The following is a 20,228-nucleotide window of genomic DNA, read 5'->3' as shown; positions in this document are numbered from 1 at the left end:
AGAATCCCAAGATAGAATCCATTGCTTATTACAAATAACTCTTTCTAGACGAAGCTCAGTATGATGTCTGCCTTTACGAGTACTAGTCCAGGTATATGAAGCACCTCTAGTATCTAGATAATGAAGATCATTAGTCTCTGAAAAGGCCAAGAAATCATCACAAGAAGCTTTAGTAGGAGGAGGAACACTAGATTTCTCATGAGCACCCATAACTGCATTGAAATCTCCAATGATACACCAAGGACCAGGAAGATTGGCTATTCAATCTGTCAGACCTAACCACAAATCTCTGCGAGTGAGATAAGAAGTGGAAGCATAACACCAGCAATGTAATAACTCATGTCACCCAAACTTGTTTCGCAAGAAATCATCTGCATGGAATTTGACCCAACAGTGACATTAATATGTCTAGCACACAAGCACCATAAATTCGACTGCTGAAAACCTCTATCATTAACTGCAACTAACTTTAAGTCAAGGTTAGACCAGATGTTATTAGGATTTGAACAAAAGTCTACCCAGGGTTCTTCAATAAATACAAAATCCGAAGAAAATTTACGACAATGATTAGAAAAGATTAATTGCGTGTCAATGTTTCCAAATCTACGCAAATTCCAATAAAGTATTCTCATTGAGAAGAGCTTGTACCACTCCTTGGACGCATATTCCAAGATTTAGATTGTGATTCTGCCATAACAGCTTTTTTGGCTTTTTCTCGAGCACGTTTTTTCTGAGACTTGGTAAGAACTGCTTCAAAAGGGGGATCACATCCTTTCTCATCTTCAAGAGTACCAACGCTTACCACATCATCTTCATTATCTTCATGCTGGTGAGATAGAGGAATCTCTGAGTTATCAACATTATTATCTGGTGGAGTATCTACAACAACACCATTCAAAACATTCATTCTTGAAAGAGTCTCATTATTACATGGCATAGTAACAGATTTATCAACATCATTCCCAAAGGCTGGGAGAGACTCCTTACTATTTGGCTGTGTAACTTCGACAAAGCCAGTAGTAAACTCAAGAGCTACAGGGGGAATACTCGGTGGAGAACCTACAGCATCACCATTAGTAACACCTGTAGTTGTTGGAATAGTCTTCTTAGGGACATAATGAGTCTTCTTATTATTAGCAGCATCCTTGCTCGGCTCATTAACATTTACTTCTTTTTGTTGCTTCTTCTTACAAGAACCTTCCTCATGACCTATTGTTTTACAAAAAGCACAGTAGGAGGGAATTTTTTCATAGTCAACTGAGACAAAAAATGAAAAACCATTCCTCTCAACAAGAACTTCATAAAGTAACGGCTTTGATAGATCAATCTATACCAAAACTCTCGCATAAAGTAATGGCTTTGATAAACCAAAACTTCTTGTTAATGTACCCTTATCAATGTATAAAGGATCACCTAAAGTACTTGAGATTTCAAACAGAGTTTTAGATCTCCAGTATTCATAACTTAAATCATAAATGTGAACCCAAACCTGAGCTAGGGTTTGATGTTGCTTATAGGGATTAAAATCTGGGATCCATTTGTGAAAATAAAAAATACCAGGCTTGATATTGCATGCTCGTGCAGATCGAACATAAGTAACATCTTCCTCAAAAGAAAACTTGAAGCAAAAGAAACCTTTACCTAATGGAGAGATAAACCAAGGTTTGAGATTCCACAGTTGTTTTAGCTTGTCATGAATCTCCGGGATCTTCACTGGAGCCGTATGATGAGTCGGAGAACCGATTTTGTTTTACCGCAAGCGCATGGTGTCAAAAAGAGCACACAAAAGCAAGCACGGTTCGTTCCCTCAAGGAGTGTGAAAACTACTAATCAATATCAAGAACTATCTAACCAAATTCAATATTTTCAGATATTGAAGCAAGTTTATAAGAAAATGTAATCAAGGATGTGGAAGTATTAGGGCTATGGAATCCGTTATAGCTATGTTTACTTGTGTTCTATCACAAGGTCTCAAATTTACTCATGCGAAGCGGCAAACCTAGCTACTAACACACAGAAGATATTTTGTTAAGGATTATAGACAAGAGTTAATAAAAGATAGTTTGTTCTCAACCTAGAAGGTAGATATCCTAAGTACTAAGCATACATGGCATACAAAGTCTTGGAATAATCATAAAACAATTGATACCTAGGTTATAGATGGAATGATGTTCTAGAATTCAACTATGCAATATACATGGCATAAAACATGAAAAACTCTCAAAAAAATCAACCTCTTTTGAGAAAAACAAACATGAAATTAAGATCTTATTTTTGAAACCATTGTTTAAGAACACAAGCACTTTAACCTACAAGTTCATCCTTCACCCTAATGAGGAGTTTAGCTAGACATAGTTTTGGTCAAAGCCATAAAAAATGATATAGAGATGAATAAACTCAGGATATAAAAAATCAAATAACAATGGAGCTAAACCTAATTGCTTCCCTGTAAACGGCGTCTCCCCCCCATCTCACTCTGTTGTTGTTTATATAGCCCTGCTGTGTAGACATCCGATTGAAACCTCACAAAACTAGCGCAAGCCCAATCCAAGCACAAGCCCTGACTTCCAACTTCAGGCCCTTTCCAAACTCCGGCTGTTGTTGTATTTCTCAGTCGAGACTGAAATTCAGAGTACGAACTACTTCCCATACAGACAGATCTATCTTCACTTGTGAAATCGTTTCACATCAACCGAGACTCACAGATGCATGTTTGCTGTTGTTCCTAGCTTCCAACCTTCGAATTCTTCTCAAAACCCATCTCAGAACTTTCATTCCACTGCCCAAATACCCTCTTAATCCCTGGCAACAACACCTTTGTTCTTCATTGACCCAACAACATCAACATCCATTCTATTGTCATCAATTTCACTCTACGAACCCTCAATTCCATGGATGTTACCAGCTTGAATGAGAAAGAAAATGAAATTTTCTTTTGTTTTGGTAAAGTAGAAGATGCTGATGGAGCTTTTAGAATATACCCACAAGAGATGTGGTAATAGAGTAGGCTCCGTCTCCCGTTTACTCCTTAGCCGCAGGTGGGTTAGGCTTGAGTGGTTCAGCCCATAAGCTTGAACGAACATACGCCTGCGGCATATGAGTTGTTGGTTTGCCAGCCCACAAACTCTCATTAAACTCCGACTCCATTTAGGGCCATGAGTGATTTGAGTGGTGCTGATATATAAAGGTGAAAACTATAGGGAGACCCATTCTACAGATTTTCTACACCCTGGAATTCACGGGGGGAAAAGTTCACGCGTGCACCCAATTTTCGTGAGAAAATTTCTCAGATACTAGGCCATCCACTTTGGTTATGTTTCGGTCCGGTGGTCGAATTTCACTTGTAATTCCTGTAAAAGTTCTAAAGTGATATTATTAGCAAAATATTGAGACGTAGGTAGTATAAATGTGGGTATAAAAGTGTCGCACTTGCGTGCTTATCATCGTACCCTTAGGAAAAACCATCCTACCAATTAAACAATTCTTACAATCTTGCACTCCCAGTTGATATTCATCCTCAGATATACGAATTGAAACATGAGATCCATTAAAGCAAGGTTTAGCCAACTTGGATGAATCAAAAGCTAACGATTTAAATGACGAAACCATACTGGCATAAATTTATGCTTAGCAGTTTCAGAAGTGGAAACATTAACATTAGGGTTTACGATATTGTTATTAGGGTTTATAATAGTGCCTTGTGTTATCACAACATTACTTGTATCATTAGAAAGATCAAGAAAAGACCAAGGACATATAGGTGTAGTTTTAACAGATTATTAGCAAAACTTACTCAACAGGTTTTTTATGAGTACGAATTCAACCTTGTGATTAATTAGCACAAGTATGAGCTTTATGCTCATCAAATGAATATTCTTCAAGGTTAATTCTCTTTTTCCTTCTAATTTTTGGAGGAAACCCTTTTCGATGTGAAAAAGTATTATAAAACTTACTATCATCAAAATAAGATACTAAGTTTGAATCCTTACTAGAAGAAGTTTATATGAAGGATTTTGACAGCCTGTTGATAAAATCCTTGTATCCTTCAATTATAAGATTAAGATTGTCCTTCATATCTCCATTGTTGTTTCCGTCTACTGACACCTTTCTCACATCTTGACCATCATCCTTCACTTTAGATTGAGAAGGACCTTTCTGAAATATCCTTCACCGATTTGTATTAATACTATAATTAGTTCAAACATTTGTTGAGCATATTGAACTGACTTTCCTGGAAGGATTCACAAAGTGAGTACTAAAACCAATAGGTTTACACATCCGAATGTCAGTTACAACTTTGAGTATTAAATCTAAGGTATGCTGAAGTCGACCAAAGTAATTGTCATTCAACTTCAGTTTGCTCTTCCGTTGAACATGTCCTTTTTAATCACAAAAAAGACATGCTTTCTGATCACCGGAGTGATTAGAGTGTGTAGCATTAGTAACATCGTTAGAAGATTTCTTCTTTTCATGAGATGTGATAATTCCTTGATCAGTGGAAGAATCAAGCACCTCTTTAGCGATATGAAGGATTTGTTGTTTAGCTTCTGAGGCTGTTTTCATTAGAGGAACATGATTATGACTAGTCACGCTTTCTAATATCACAATAATGTCAAAAGTAATTGATCTGACGGACTCCATAGAACAACCGTTATCTTGAATAGAGAGATTACTCGATAGTCGTTCTATTTCACGGGCATCGTCTTTGAGTTTAGCCTCGAGTAAGGTTAGGGAAGAACAAACTACAACATTTTCCTCACGAAGAATCCTTAATTGGGAATCACGATCTTTTACCATACAAACCATTGTATTGACCTTGTGTTTTCAACTACCTGGATTCTAACAAGTTTTAGAATCACTGCAATTTATTTGGCTGCTTCCCTTTCTACTTCAGAGTCGGACTCGTCAGTAAGGTAATTAGGGTAACACATATCAGTACTTGTCTATTTCGTGTGAACAGAATGTTCATCTATATGTGAGATCCACAAGTGTTTCTCTTTCATAGATTTCATAGAAGCAAAACTTTTATCTCTGGTGGTGTGTTTGGAGATAACACAATTGTCCATACAGTCAGATTGCTACAAACACAGACTTATGAGGTCTTGAACGTGTTTGCCTGCTCTGATACCAATTGAAAAAGCGTGGGTGAACAACCACACCCAATATTTCGTTTAGGAAATCTGTATGGACTAACTCCAATATAATTCCAAGAGAATCAACTAGACAATCAGACTCAATGAAAGAAAATATATCCAAGAGTTATATCTCTATTTCTCAAATCAACCTGCAATCGAACATATAGGAATCAGTGAGCCGGATCAATATGAGAAATAACTTGGATAATACCAAAGACCAATATCCAAGCGTCAATCAAGTTCAATCAACAACCAAAGGTTGGATTCACCAATTGATTAAACTACGCACAACCTGTGATATTTCAATTATATAGAAAACATAATGCGGAAAAGAAATAACACAGACACCAGAAGTTTTGTTAACGAGGAAACCGCAAATACAGAAAAACCCCGGGACCTAGTCCAGATTTGAACACCACACTGTATTAAGCCGCTACAGACTCTAGCCTACTACAAGTTAACTTCGGACTGGAATGTAATTGAGCCCTAACAAATCTCACACTGATTAAGGTACAGTCGTGTTCCTTACGCCACTGAATCCCAGCAGGAATCTACGCACTTGATTCCTGATGGTTTTTAAATAGTGATTGTAGTTGTAGTGATAAAAAGGTTCTTTAGGACTTGTGAAGAAAACAATTTCTTTTTTAGATTTAATTTAAAAGGAAAATAAACAAAATAATTCAAATTTATAGAAAAACACCAAGACTAGGATTCCACCAATGACCATTTTAATAGTAAACTCTAAATAGTTCTTATGCAATTTTATCTTTAAAATAAATTCTAATATTTGCCTCAAATAAGTTTTTGAAGTAATAATTGTAATTAAAAAGTATAAAACATCAAAAGTTACTAAAACCCAGCATGCTTCATCAAGTCAATTCACAATTACTCAATAAAAACTATTAATTCAATTTTAATTCGTGCAAATAATCAAATAATAATATTGCAAATAAATATAAAAATTAGAATTATACCAATAAATTTTGTGCCAATGGCTTCCTCCGTCGTCTCGGCTAATGGGTTTAGCTCCTCATCCCAAAAACATAATCAAAAGATGTGTTCATGACTTAATAGGTGTTTTTGTTGATGAATATGGTGATAGAGAGAAGTTTGCAAAGCTGTATAAACCTTACAGCGTCACTGTTACAAAGATGAGTATTGCCGTTTATAAACGATACATATCTAGCGCTGTTGAACTACGACACTAGTTTCTGGTTTTAAGACTGTTGAAGAACGACTGCCTTAGCAGGTCTGTTCTTCCTCTTCTTCTTCCTCCTCGAACAACAGCAGCAGCACTCTAACTCTCTGTAATCGCTTCTCCTCGGCTCTCCTCTAATCCGAATTCTCTCCTAAGGGTTTCTAACCCTTCTTATGACTCGAACCAACACTTATATAGCTATCAAACCCCCAAAAATCTCGAGTGAATCCGACTTCTTCTTTCTTCTCTCTTCTCTGCGCTGTTGAGAAAATATCTCTCTTGTGATCTCCCTGTACGCGTTTGTTAGCTATAAATTTGCTACCAAACTCTTATCAAGACTTGAACAGGACCAAGTATAGTTTACTTCAGCGCAAAACTCTCCCAGAATCTCTTGAAAATAGCTTTGAAAGTTAAACAGAGAGTACGTGTCCTGGTTGGACTTTGATCCATTCTCCCGGTCATTCCAGCCCAATTGGTTGGGTCCAATCGATCGTAACAGACTTGTTTACTCAATTACATCCCATTAGTAGCAAATACAGCAATTGAATCTCCAAAAATCACGTCCAAAATTCGATCACTAAATCTGCCAGTGCTGTAACAAGTCTTCCCGCCAAAAACCCATTTTTGAATTTTGAGAAGGAATGCCCCCTATCCTCTGACGGGGTGCAAATAGCAAGTGGGGTTGAAATAAAATTCTTGGGGTGGAAATAACCAAATCTTGGGTGCCTTTAGTAATTTTTCTTGAATGTTTTCCGGACTTTTCCGGGGTTCCTCCGGGGTACTTCTGGGTGTCTCCAACATACTTCTGCGGTGCTTCTGGTAGTTATCAACGGAGGTCCAAATGCCACATTTTTAGCCAATTTCGCCACAAAGCTTTATTCTTCCAAAAACACCTACAAATAAATAAAATAACCAAATAAGTACGATATCGAGCACCAACAATATATACAAATGAGTTATATTAGACACATAAATTCGTCTATCAAATACCCCCAAACTTATTATTTGCTAGTCCTCGAGCAAATCAAAACTACAAAATAAAATCTTAACTCACTGTCGCAGGCATCGTCGATTGCATTTAGCGTATGCAATAAGCCTTTAAACCCCTATGTGGCCCTAGTGGCCGAGTTATAGTCTCGGGAGGGCTTACCAGAGATATACCCACAAAACCTGTACTCCTAATTGGTCACAAGTATCCAAAGAGCTATGATGACATACATATTCTCAACCTATCTCCAAGTAAATAGAATGCCAGAGAAATTAAAGGTGTCAGCTCTAAAGATGACTGAAGAAAAGGGGAGACACATCTGCATGACTGCTAGATAAAGAGATATCCGCTATACAGCTAGATAAACATTGTAAGATGCGTCCGCTGCTTTACAGCTGGATAAGATTAGGAGAGAGATAAAAAAAAGAGGGACATCTGCTACACAGCTGGACTAATTACATGTGATGAGTTAAACCAGTGCTAGAAAGATCTTGTGCCAGATTGAAAGCGGACTAACAAAGCAACCAAATGTATCTTTCTTCGACTCTCTCATAGTGCTCAGTAGAAACAACGTCTTCTTCGGTCTTCTTTTCTTTTCTTTTTTTTTTCATTTTTTTTTTAAATAGAAAAAATTACAAGACAAAAATTTACATGGCCATGAGAGAAGGACTTTCAAAACTTGGCTCTTCGCAACTTGTGATGTCTTGGTATCATGGATTCTAACAACTTATATCATTTGCTCTTGTAACTTCTTGTAACTAAGTCTTCAACTTTGATTTTTGAATTATTATTTTCTATTGTTGCTTCTAAACCTTAAAACGTCTTCACTTTCTTCATAGATTTTGATGTCGCTCCGCTTGTTGATGATGATAAGTTTCTACTGAGAGAGAGTCGCAATCCAGTAACTAAGACTACATTGTGAGGTTGCTTTGTCTTTCTGGCATTTCCTGACCTACTTGCCTTTCCATCATGTATGGTTAGGTCCATTACGGTTACCCTCTAAAAAGAACAAGTTCTCTCCTGAATTTCAAGGATCTCAATGTCTTTTTCTCTAATGTCTCAATAAGTTGTTATCTGTAGCATTCCAATTTCTATCTTTTCGGTGAGAAACAGTATGTAAACTTAGCTAACCGGATACCATGTGACGCTAGAAGTTTCAAAAGTGCAACACAAAAGTTTCTCCGATACCCCCAAACTTAAATCTAACATTGTCCTCAATGTTTCGCATGAAAGAACAGTACCAAAAATATAAGTAACATGAGAAAATAGTAAAGAGAGAGTTCGGAAAGATAGTACCTGAGTGAAGTGAAACCAAAAACTGAATACAAAAATTATACAACATACAAATCGCCTCGATGGTCAATCAAGGGTAAACAGGGTCCTCCAGAGGGACCTCCTCAACATCACCTGTAGGAAAAGGCTCTAAAAAGGGCTTCAATCGCTGACCGTTAACCTTCTAAGAACTACTACCATCCAGTGTCTCGATATCAACAGCTCCATGAGGAAAAATAGTACGGACCACAAAAGGACCGGTCCACCGAGAGCGCAGTTTCCCGTGGAATAGATGCAAACGAGTGTCATACAGAAGAACTTTTTGACCTGGAGAAAATGACTTCCGTAATATGTTTCTATCATGCACAAGTTTCATTTTTTTCTTATACTCCTTCGCACTATCGTAAGCATCTATACGAATCTCGTCCAACTCATTGAGCTGGAGTTTCCTATGGGCTCCTGCCTTGTCAAGTGAAAAATTTAGCGGCTTAACAGCCCAATAAGCTCTGTGTTCTAACTCAACAGGTAAGTGACATGCCTTGCCATAAAAAAGTCGATAAGGCGACATTCCAATGGGGGTCTTAAACGCAGTACGGTAAGCCCATAAGGCATCAGTAAGCCTAGACGACCAGTCTTTCCGATTATGATTAACTGTTTTCTCTAATATACGTTTTACCTCCCTATTGGAAACCTCTACCTGACCACTAGTCTGTGGATGATACGGGGTAGATACCTTATGTGTAATACCATATTTCTTCATCAGAATCCTAAAAGTCCCATTACAAAAGTGCGACCCTCCATCACTAATTATAGCTCGCGGTGTACCAAAACGTGTAAGTATATTATTTTTCAAGAACTCAATCACAACCCTATGGTCATTGGTTTTACACGCAACCGCCTCAATCCACTTAGAGACATAGTCTACGGCGACAAGGATGTATAGGTTACCAAAAGAATTAGGAAACGGACCCATAAAGTCAATACCCCACACATCAAAGACCCCAACAATTAAAATAGGGTTCAAGGGCATCATGTTCCTACGGGAAATGGTTCCTAATTTCTGGCATCGTTCACAAGTAACGCAGTAATTGTGGGAGTCTTTAAACAATGAAGGCCAATAGAATCCACACTGCAATATCTTAGCAGCAGTTTTCTTAGCACTAAAGTGACCCCCACAAGCATGATCATGACAAAAGGAGATAATACTGGACTGGTCACTCTCAGGTATACATCTCCTAATAATCTGGTCTGGACAATACTTAAACAAATAAGGATCATCCCAAAAGAAGTGCTTAACCTCAGCTAAAAATCTAGAACGATCTTGTTTACCCCAATGTTGGGGCATTCGACCAGTAACAAGATAGTTCACTATATTCGCATACCAAGGTAATTGGGTAACAAAGAACAATTGTTCATCAGGAAAGTTATCCCTTATAGGAAGGGAATCATCTAAGGAACTAACAACTAGCCTAGACAAGTGATCTGCTACAACATTTTCGGCACCCTTTTTGTCTCTAATGTCTGGAGAAAACTCTTGCAACAACAGAATCCACCTAATCAATCTAGGTTTAGTATCCTTCTTAGACAAAAGATATTTTAAAGCAGCATGATCAGTATATATGATGATCTTAGAACCTAAGAGATAGGGTCTAAACTTGTCTAAGGCAAACACAATGGATAATAGTTCCTTCTCGGTAGTGGTATAGTTCAACTGGGCATCATTCAGAGTTTTGCTAGCATAGTAAATCACATGAAGTAACTTATTTTCTCGCTGACCTAGCACAACACCAATAGCATAATCTGAAGCATCACACATGATCTCAAAGGGTAGGTTCCAGTTGGGTGCCTGGACTATGGGGGCGGTAGTGAGTAATGACTTAAGCTTCTCAAAAGCCTCTAAACAAGCATCATCAAAAACAAACTTAAAATCTTTTGCAAGCAAATTGCAAAGAGGTCTAGATATTAAGCTAAAATCCTTAATGAAACGACGATAAAAACCAGCATGTCCTAAGAATGACCTAATATCTCTTACGGTTTTTGGGACCGGTAAAGTTTTAATAAGGTCAACTTTGGCTCTATCCACCTCTATACCCTTTGAAGATACAATATGCCCTAGAACAATTCCTGAACGAACCATAAAGTGACATTTCTCCCAATTAAGCACTAAATTATTTTCCTTACACCTAGTCAAAACTAATGACAAATGATGCAATCACTCATCGAAAGACGAACCAAACACTGAAAAATCATCCATAAAGACCTCTAAGAACCGTTCTACCATGTCAGAAAATATGCTCATCATGCAACGCTGAAAAGTCGCAGGGCATTACATAGCCCTAAAGGCATGCGTCTACACGCAAAGGTACCAAAGGGACAGGTAAAAGTGGTTTACTCCTGGTCTTCTGGGGCAATAACGATCTGATTATATCCAGAGTAGCCATCTAAAAAGCAGTAGTGACTATGTCCAGCTAATCTCTCTAGCATCTGGTCGATGAAGGGAAGGGGAAAGTGGTCCTTCCTAGTGACCTTGTTCAATTTTCTATAGTCAATACAAACACGCCAACTCGTGGTCATTCGGGTAGGGATTAACTCATTGTTATTATTCTGGACTACAGTAATACCAGATTTCTTGGGAACAACCTGAACGGGGTTGACCCACTTACTGTCTGAAATAGGGTAGATGATGCCTGCATCTAATAGCTTAAGAACCTCAGTTCGAACTACTTCTTTCATATTAGGGTTTAGTCGACGTTGCATCTCCCTAGAAGGTTTGGTGTCTTCCTCTAAATAGATCTGATGCATACAAACAGTGGGACTTATACCCTTAATGTCTTCTATGGTCCACCCTAAAGCTTCCTTGTTGTTTTGAAGGACGGTTACTAGCCTACTTTCCTGATCTATATCCAAGTCGGAAGAAACAATCACAGGTAAAGTCTCAGACGGGCCTAAAAACACATACTTCAGGGTATCTGGCAATGGTTTTAGGTCCAACTTAGGAGGCTCTTCTAAAGAAGGAACTAGGGTAGACTTAGAAACTGGTAGTGGTTCGAACTTAGGTTTCCATCCATTACTAGTATCTAACAAAGGGGTTGAATCTAACAAAGCATTCACCTCATTAATTACATTATCATCATCAAAATCAATCCCAAAGTGAGCTAGGCATTTTTCTAATGGATCTTCTAACAAAGTGTTTGGTAATGACTCCTCGACTAATGTTCCTATCATGTTCACCTCTTCTATATTCGAGTCATCTAGTTCAGAGGGTAGCTTACTAATATTAAAAATGTTCAGCTCAATAGTCATATTACCAAAAGACAAATTCATAATACCATTTCGACAGTTAATGATCGCATTGGATGTAGCTAAAAACGGGCGACCTAAAATCACTGGTATTTGGTTCTCTGGGTCAGGGACAGGTTGGGTATCTAGGATAACAAAATCCACTGGATAAATAAACTTGTCAACCTCTATGAGAACATCCTCGATCACACCACGAGGAATTTTAACGGACCTATCATCTAACTGAAGTGTCATCTGGGTAGGTTTCATCTCACCAAGTCCTAGCTTAAGGTACACATGATATGGAAGTAAATTTACACTGGCTCCTAAGTCAAGCAAAGCTTTCTCAACACGGTACTAACCTATTGTACAAGCAATGGTAAGGGACCCTGGGTCTTTATACTTAAGAGTAGTGGTATTCTGAATAATATAACTCACATGACTAGCTATGAAGGCTTTCTTCTGGACACTGAGCTTACGCTTTCGCGTACACAAGTCCTTAAGGAACTTGGCATAAGAGGGAATCTGCCTAATTGCATCTAATAATGGAAGGTTGATATTAACCTGCTTAAAAACCTCCAATATATCATTAAAGTTGGACTCCCTCTTAGTCGGAACTAGCAGCTGTGAGAATGGGGCTCTGGGAACAAAGCCGGGCTCAACATGACCCTCATTGGTCTCTTTGGAGACTCTATCAGTCTCCTCATTTTCTGGCTCAGCAGGGTGAACTACAACATGTTCACTATCATGCATGTCAACCTTGTTGTCAACTATCTTTCCACTTCTAAGGGTTGTGACAGCATTCACATGATTGTACGATTTCTCTCCTTTTGGGTTGGGATCAGCACGACTAGGGAACCTTCCATCTTCTCTCTCACTTATGAACTTAGCTATTTGTCCTACTTGAAGTTCTAATTTGGAAAGACTCTGGGAATTATTCTTCAATTCTTGCCTAGTTTCCTGTTGAAAGCTCATGTGGTTCTTTGTTAGCATTTCATGGTTATTTGCTAACATAGTGAGAGTATCCTCTAAGATAGAGATCTTTTTCTCGGAAGTGTTCTGAAACTGGGTTTGACCTGAAGAGTTCTTAAAACCAAAACCTGGGAGAGGCTGAGAATTGCTAGACTGGCCTTGACTCTGGCCCTTAGACCAAGAGAATTAGGATGGTTTCTCCAACCAGGGTTGTAGGTTTCTGAGTATGGGTCAAACTTCTGACGGTTCTCAAACCTAGCATTGTTATAGACAGCATGGGCTTGCTCTTCACTAACCTGACCTTCCCAGAATGAGTTATCGGGCTCTATTCCACAACTAGAGACTTGGGCGGCTCTATTAGGTTCAACAAGGGACCTATTATTAGGATGATTCAATTCCAAAGCTTCTAACCTTCTAGATAAAGCAGCAAACTTAGCATCTGAACCAAAACTTGTATCTACCACATTGGTGCTACTTCTATTGACCAAGAGTCTTTTAGGGGGTTCAACACAATATTCCCACTGTTGGGATTTTTCAGCGATAGCTCCTAAGAAGGTAAAAGCATCATCAGCATTTTTATTAGTGAACTCACCAGCGCACATAGACTCAACCATGGCTTTGGTCTAATAGTCTAAACCATCATAAATAATCTGTACAAGTTTCATATTATCAAATCCATGGTGAGGACACTGAGATAGGAGATCACTGAATCGCTCTAAAAACCTATAAAGAGACTCTCCCTCTTGTTGCACACTAGCACTAATTTTCTGCCTAACAGCTGCAGTTTTATGCTTAGGGTAGAATTTCATTTAGAAAGCAGCAATAAGTTCCTGCCATGTTTCAATGGATTCAGATGGTAGGTTGTTTAGCCAGGTCTTGGCTTTATCTCTCAAGGAAAATGGAAACATCTTAAGTTTCAAGACTTCATCAGTAAGGTCTTTATTCTAATTGTCCCACAGATTTCCTCAAAGTCCCTAATATGGAAATAAGGGTTCTCATCATCTTTTCCTAAGAATATAGGTATCATCTGAAGAATACTAGGTTTTATCTCAAAATTAGCCGTAGTGGCTGGCAATTTAATGCATGAAGCTCGGTTGGTCCTTGTTGGGAACATGTAACCTTTCAAAGTTGCCATCGTTGGCACAACTGGAGTACTAGGGGTACTTTTTTCACTCAGAGATAAATTCTCAAAACTGAAGTTTCCAAAAACAGGGCTCTCAAAAGAAGAATCTTCGAGCTCCCTGCTTAATTCAGAAGAACTACTAGGTTTTTCGCTAATCAATCGACCTAGAGTATCTCTTTTCCAAGCCCTAACAAAATCGGGCATACACTAAAAACAATTCAAAAAGAAATAAAAATCCTAACAGGAAGGTTCTAGCAATCACACAGCAGGCTGACTCGACTTTACCACAGCAAACCTAAAGATTTCTAGCAAACAACAAGCATGATGGCTCCACTTAGATTGTTTCTAGACCAGCTTCTAATCCTTCGAAAGGGAATTCGTTACAATTTAAGCAAACCCCTCTAGAATCAATCCGAGTTAAAGTAAGTTGAATCGAGGCGAGGGAAGCTCAGTGGAGCTTTGATACCCAAAACCTCACCGATCCAATGCGGCGCAGTCACACATTCAACTCGCAGAAACCGTCAAGAACTTCGAGGTGTGCTTAAAAGAGTAACCAATATTTTTCGAATGATTGTCCTGTTAAGCTCGATACCCTATAGGTCTCTTTCTAGTCCAAATTTTAGGCTTAGGTTCGCGTTAGGTTTCGTTTTCCTAAGGCGGGCAAGAAGGGAGCGGTGATGAAATCCGAACCCTTATCTTGTTTAGGCTAGGCCTTGCCCTTTACTAGGAAAATAAAGACAGTCCGGTTCGTCCTCAAACAATTAGCACCTTAAGGAGTACAGTAACCCGCTTGCAGGGGATTCGCGAGTGTTTCGATTGGACTTACCTCCCGTACCAGATGGGGGATGAACCGTTGTTGTCGACTCGGGCCACGACTCCTATGCCGTGTGCGAACCCGAGGTGCCGAGACGATATTGTAATCGTCTTCCTTCCCTGCAAACAGTTTATATTTAAGGGTACCCTTCCGTAGGGTATAAAAAATAAAAATAAAATGTCCAAAGTTCACAGTCCAAAGTCTATAAAGTGCAAAAACAAAAATGAAAGCAAAAAAAAAAAACAAAAATCTCTCTTTTTTTTTTCTCTCTTTTACAAAATAAAGAAAATCTTCTTCTTTCGCTCCTTTAGCTTTGCTTTTCGCTCCCAAACTTTAAGTAAATCACCACAAGCTTTGGCAAAATTGTCTTTCGCTCCAATCTTCAAAAATCTGCAAGGAAACAAAAAAAACCCAAAAACGTAAAGAAGAAGAAAAATAATAATAAAAATAAAAATAAAATAAATCTAAAAAAAATGCTACCTAAACACAACTCCGCGTCGGCGGCGCCAAAAATTGATGGTTTTTAAATAGTGATTGTAGTTGTAGTGATAAAAAGGTTCTTTAGGACTTGTGAAGAAAACAATTTCTTTTTTAGATTTAATTTAAAAGGAAAATAAACAAAATAATTCAAATTTATAAAAAAACACCAAGACTAGGATTCCACCAATGACCATTTTAATAGTAAACTCTAAATAGTTCTTATGCAATTTTATCTTTAAAATCAATTCTAATATTTGCCTCAAATAAGTTTTTGAAGTAATAATTGTAATTAGAAAGTATAAAACATCAAAAGTTACTAAAACCCAGCATGCTTCATCAAGTCAATTCACAATTACTCAATAAAAACTATTAATTCAATTTTAATTCGTGCAAATAATCAAATAATAATATTGCAAATAAATATAAAAATTAGAATTATACCAATAAATTTTGTGCCAATGGCTTCCTCCGTCGTCTCGACTAATGGGTTTAGCTCCTCATCCCAAAAACATAATCAAAAGATGTGTTCATGACTTAATAGGTGTTTTTATTGATGAATATGGTGATAGAGAGAAGTTTGCAACGCTGTATAAACGTTACAGCGTCACTGTTACAAAGATGAGTATTGCCGTTTATAAACGTACATATCTAGCGATGTTGAACTACGACACTAGTTTCTGGTTTTAAGACTGTTGAAGAACGACTGCCTTAGCAGGTCTGTTCTTCCTCTTCTTCTTCCTCCTCGAACAGCAGCAGCTGCAGCACTCTAACTCTCTGTAATCGCTTCTCCTCGTCTCTCCTCTACTCCTAATTCTCTCCTAAGGGTTTCTAACCCTTCTTATGACTCGAACCAACACTTATATAGCTATCAAACCCCCAAAAATCTCGAGTGAATCCGACTTCTTCTTTCTTCTCTCTTCTCTGCGTTGTTGAGAAAATATCTCTCTTGTGATCTCCCTGTACGCGTTTGTTAGCTATAAATTTGCTACCAAACTCTTATCAAGACTTGAACAGGACCAAGTATAGTTTACTTCAGCGCAAAACTCTCCCAGAATCTCTTGAAAATAGCTTTGAAAGTTAAACAGAGAGTACGTGTCCTGGTTGGACTTTGATCCATTCTCCCGGTCATTCCAGTCCAATTGGTTGGGTCCAATCGATCGTAACAGACTTTCACACATGAGGTGTGGGTATTAGGATTCCCAGTTTCTAGAGTTCTCCATTATATAGTCTTCAAATCAGGGTTTGCAATCAATGTTACCTTGGTAACAAAGCATTCAATATTCACCGTTAGATGAAACCTAATTTATGATTCAAGCTAATATCTTTCCACCGTTAGATGGTATTTATCTTGTTACACACAAATGAAATATACCTTCATTTAGATATGGGTAACCGTACCTAAACGTGTATATTGAGTTGGCTCATAAACAGTTAATCGAAGTTAGCCATATGAACAATTTCTCTTAACCTTGTTCATCTTAACACTTCTAGATCAATTGATAATCAAATGAATCTAATTGTGTTACTCATAAAGTTGTTCAATTATTTATATTCTCATAGAAGTATACAAGACACAATTGAAGAAAAATCGGATTGATTCAAAAGAATCAGTTCATGAACATTCTAGCCACGGTTGCAAAGATTGCATTCCTTAATTTATAAATGTATTTGTTCATGAGTATGAAATCATACATAACCGATTTAAGAACTTGAACAACTTAAGTTTGCAAACGGGTACGTAAGTTTCGGACATTGGTCACAAGACAACAGTTTGCAAACGGGTACGAAAACTTTAGCTCCTGGACGAATTCAGTTGAAACCGTTTGTGAATGGGTATGCAAACTTGGTTCCCAGACTTCAACAGTTAAATCAGTTTGCGAACGAGTATGCAAACTTAAGTACCTTGACATAAACAGTTGAATAAGTTTCCGAACGGGTATGCAAACTTCCGGTCCTGAATTCCGTCAAAACAGTTCGTACACTAAGTACACAAACCGTAATGTATCCATACATGGGTTTTAGCTCGTAACTCCCATTTCAATCATTGAAACATTCTTAGAAGACGACAATAGCTGTCTCACACAAACTATTAGCTTCAAAGAAATTTTGAAGTGATCAAATGATCAATACGAAACATTCCGAGTACACATCAAATGACTGTCTCACACAAATCATGTAAGATGTTACAAGGTGATAGTCACATGATCATCTTTTGACTTTCGTCAAGAATAATGATGAACGTTGTTAAAGAAAAAAGCTTACCAACTGATGCGTGTCATAGATGCACAAATTAATTTACTTATATTCTACTTTACTAATGAATAATATAGTAGTAAATAAGGTTCGTTCCCACAAAGAACAGGGAATTTTAGTTGTCAAAAAGTGTCACAATTAGGGGTTTTGTAAAATATTTTTAAATAAAATAAATAGCAAAGCAAATTAAAATAATTAGGTTGAAAACAATAAATGGAATGTTGATATGCACCTTGCTGAAAATATCCATAATAAATGGAATGTCGATGTCGTTCTCAACTGGTTTCTCGGTTAAGTTTCAGAGTCGATTCTCAGTTCCATATCTTGTTTGACTTCGAAAACCCGTTCTTCTCCATCTGTCCCTGCCAGAAGTCACCATTACTCGCTGCTTAAGAATTCACTGGTACAGACTCAAGCTCACTTCCCATCAACCATTATGATCAATCATGATCACCACCACCATCATTGTTCTTCATCGGAAATGGCAGTATCCAACACAGATCCATACTCTTCCCTGTTTAGACTTGAACTCGAGTTCTTCTATATCCTGAGAGCATCCAACAAACACAACATACTCCTGCAAACCCAATCCAATCATCTCGTCAAGATCATCTTCAAAGAGACCAACAGTCCCCGTTTGCCATAAAATGGCAGCAGTAATATACTTCTCCGTTTCCATTATCATTCACTGCCAGCTTGTGTTCTTCTCCATTCATCTCTGATATTCTGACATCATCATCACTGTCAATGGCAGCGAAACAACAACACCTCTTCTTTTCTTCATAGGTGAGACATAAATTAAACCCATCACCAGTGACTACGGACTCGAGCTCGTCACCAACAATGGCAGCAACGTTCACTGCCAGGCTTGAGGTCTTCTTTTCTACTCGTCTTCCATCAATCACCGAACCCTCCTTCTCATCACTTCCAATCGTAGCAACTCGAGCAACGTTGTAACAGATATCCATGCAGAAGAAACTGCACGCGGGATTTTCTGTTTTTTGAATGATGAAGATGGAGATGGCAGCCCCGAGTGAAACAACGTCCGCCTTGAACAATATTTAAATTCCAGCTTTCCCCCTTGTAAAATACGTGACTGCGTTTAGCAGTTTATTTGAAATATGACTGCCCCTTAACAAAGTGCCTGCCCTTAACTATAGTAGGGGTGCCAATAGCACTTGTCCTGTAAAAGACCATTTTGCCCTTTTATCCTTCCAAGTTCTTGTTTTGCTCATAACTTCTTCATGCGAACTCAGAATGATTCTGTTTTTTCGCCATTGACTTCGTATTCTCGTCCTCTACAAAATGAAAAGTAGAAATCTTGTACTTGAATGAGTTCCACTTGGTATTTGTCCCTTCTCCACTTGTATCTAGCTTCTTTTATTGCACAAATAAGTGTCAATTCACTTCTTTTGGATGATCCACCTAATAAAACACAAATAAGAGAAAACAAGCGTAATATACAATAATTTGCAATAAAATCAACAATTACTAGCATGGAATTGACACCAAATATATGTAAAATATGCGCTTATCAAATTCCCCCACACTTGGCTTTTGCTAGTCCTCGAGCAAACTACCCTAAACAAAAACTAAATACAACAACTCCATCTCGTCGAGGATACGGATGCACTTAACTAATGCAACATTCCTTTAAACCCCTAGGTGTCCCTAGTGGACGAGTTATATTCTCGTGAGGGCTTACGAGAGGTATACCCACAAAACCAGCTCCAACTTCAAAACATTCTAGCGTCCCAAGCATCCAAAGAGCTATGAGGACATAGAGTTTCTGCATGCTAGTAATAAAAAGTTAGAAATACCAAAGAACATATTCATTCTTAAATCTTGAGTGAGAAATAACCACACCATAATGAGAGAATGCGTATTTGAGAGCGATCAATAAGCATTTCACCTCGACTTCTGCCTCACTTAAAAGGATTTTATGATAATTGCACTCAATAAGACAACTTTTTTATGGGTCTCACATGTGTGCAGGTAGGAATGAAGAGAAAATCCTACACACGTTGAATGGTGGGAAGGAAAACTTCCGAATTATTTCTGGAGACCCCACAAGATCGTGGGAAATAAAAATATTTTCTGATGATCTCTAAGAAAGGAAATCAACCATTATAGCAAGGATGGGAGTACTTACCACCTTCACATCCGATTGCAATGATGATAACACCACTCTCACAGCATCCAATAGAAACGTCTTCGATCGGCTCGTCATCTTCATCTTCTTGGTCTTCGATCTTCAACTGCTTATGATAAACTCTTGAACTTCGTAGAATTCTGACAATTTGTAACTCTTTATCTTCAATTTCTTGTTGCTTGAAACTTCTTTATATATTTTTCTTCCTCATGGCCTTATTGAACAAATAACAACCTAAATGCAAATATTTTTGTGTTTTTGTGTTTTTTTTTCAAACGGAATTAAAATAATAACGGAAATGCAACTATGAAAATAATAACGGAATTAAAATACCATGGCCATGAAAGAAGTACTTTACCACTTTGATCTTCACAACTTGTATTGTCTTTGTATCCTAAACTTCAATAACTCTCATCTTTTGATTTTCTTCGCTCTTGTAAATAAGTCTTCATACTTATATATAGAATTCTGCTCTTTATATGTAAGTCTTCAACATGTATATAAAAATCCGCTCATTGTATGTTGTTTTTACTTAGATATGAATTTTTTTTCTCTTCCTTGA

At 37.8% G+C, this 20,228-nt stretch overlaps 1 protein-coding gene across 1 annotated transcript; it reads right to left on the bottom strand.

Annotated features, from left to right (window-relative positions):
* Nucleotides 1-237: 237 nt before the first annotated feature.
* On the bottom strand, nucleotides 238-18,482 carry LOC113360004. Its single transcript, XM_026603558.1, has 4 exons — nucleotides 18,180-18,482; nucleotides 18,023-18,091; nucleotides 649-1,327; nucleotides 238-371 (listed from the first exon to the last, which is right to left on the bottom strand). The coding sequence occupies exons 1-4, from the start codon at nucleotides 18,480-18,482 to the stop codon at nucleotides 343-345; spliced, it is 1,080 nt and encodes a 359-aa protein (XP_026459343.1). The 3' UTR covers nucleotides 238-342.
* Nucleotides 18,483-20,228: the final 1,746 nt, after the last annotated feature.

The sequence above is a fragment of the Papaver somniferum genome, chromosome 3 (assembly GCF_003573695.1).
Source record: "Papaver somniferum cultivar HN1 chromosome 3, ASM357369v1, whole genome shotgun sequence".
NCBI lineage: Eukaryota > Viridiplantae > Streptophyta > Magnoliopsida > Ranunculales > Papaveraceae > Papaver > Papaver somniferum.
This window is presented reverse-complemented; position numbering and strand designations above follow the sequence as displayed.

Bases quoted from the DNA above. Each gene is read 5' to 3' on its own strand.
- LOC113360004 (XM_026603558.1), bottom strand. From the start codon at position 18,482: ATGGATATCTGTTACAACGTTGCTCGAGTTGCTACGATTGGAAGTGAT. The intron at 18,092-18,179 runs GTATATTACTGC...TTGGGTTTGCAG, and splicing joins ATGATAATGGAAACGGAGAA to GAGTATGTTGTGTTTGTTGG. The intron at 1,328-18,022 runs GTATGGATCTGT...GTTTTGGTATAG, and splicing joins TCAAGTCTAAACAGGGAAGA to ATTGATCTATCAAAGCCGTT.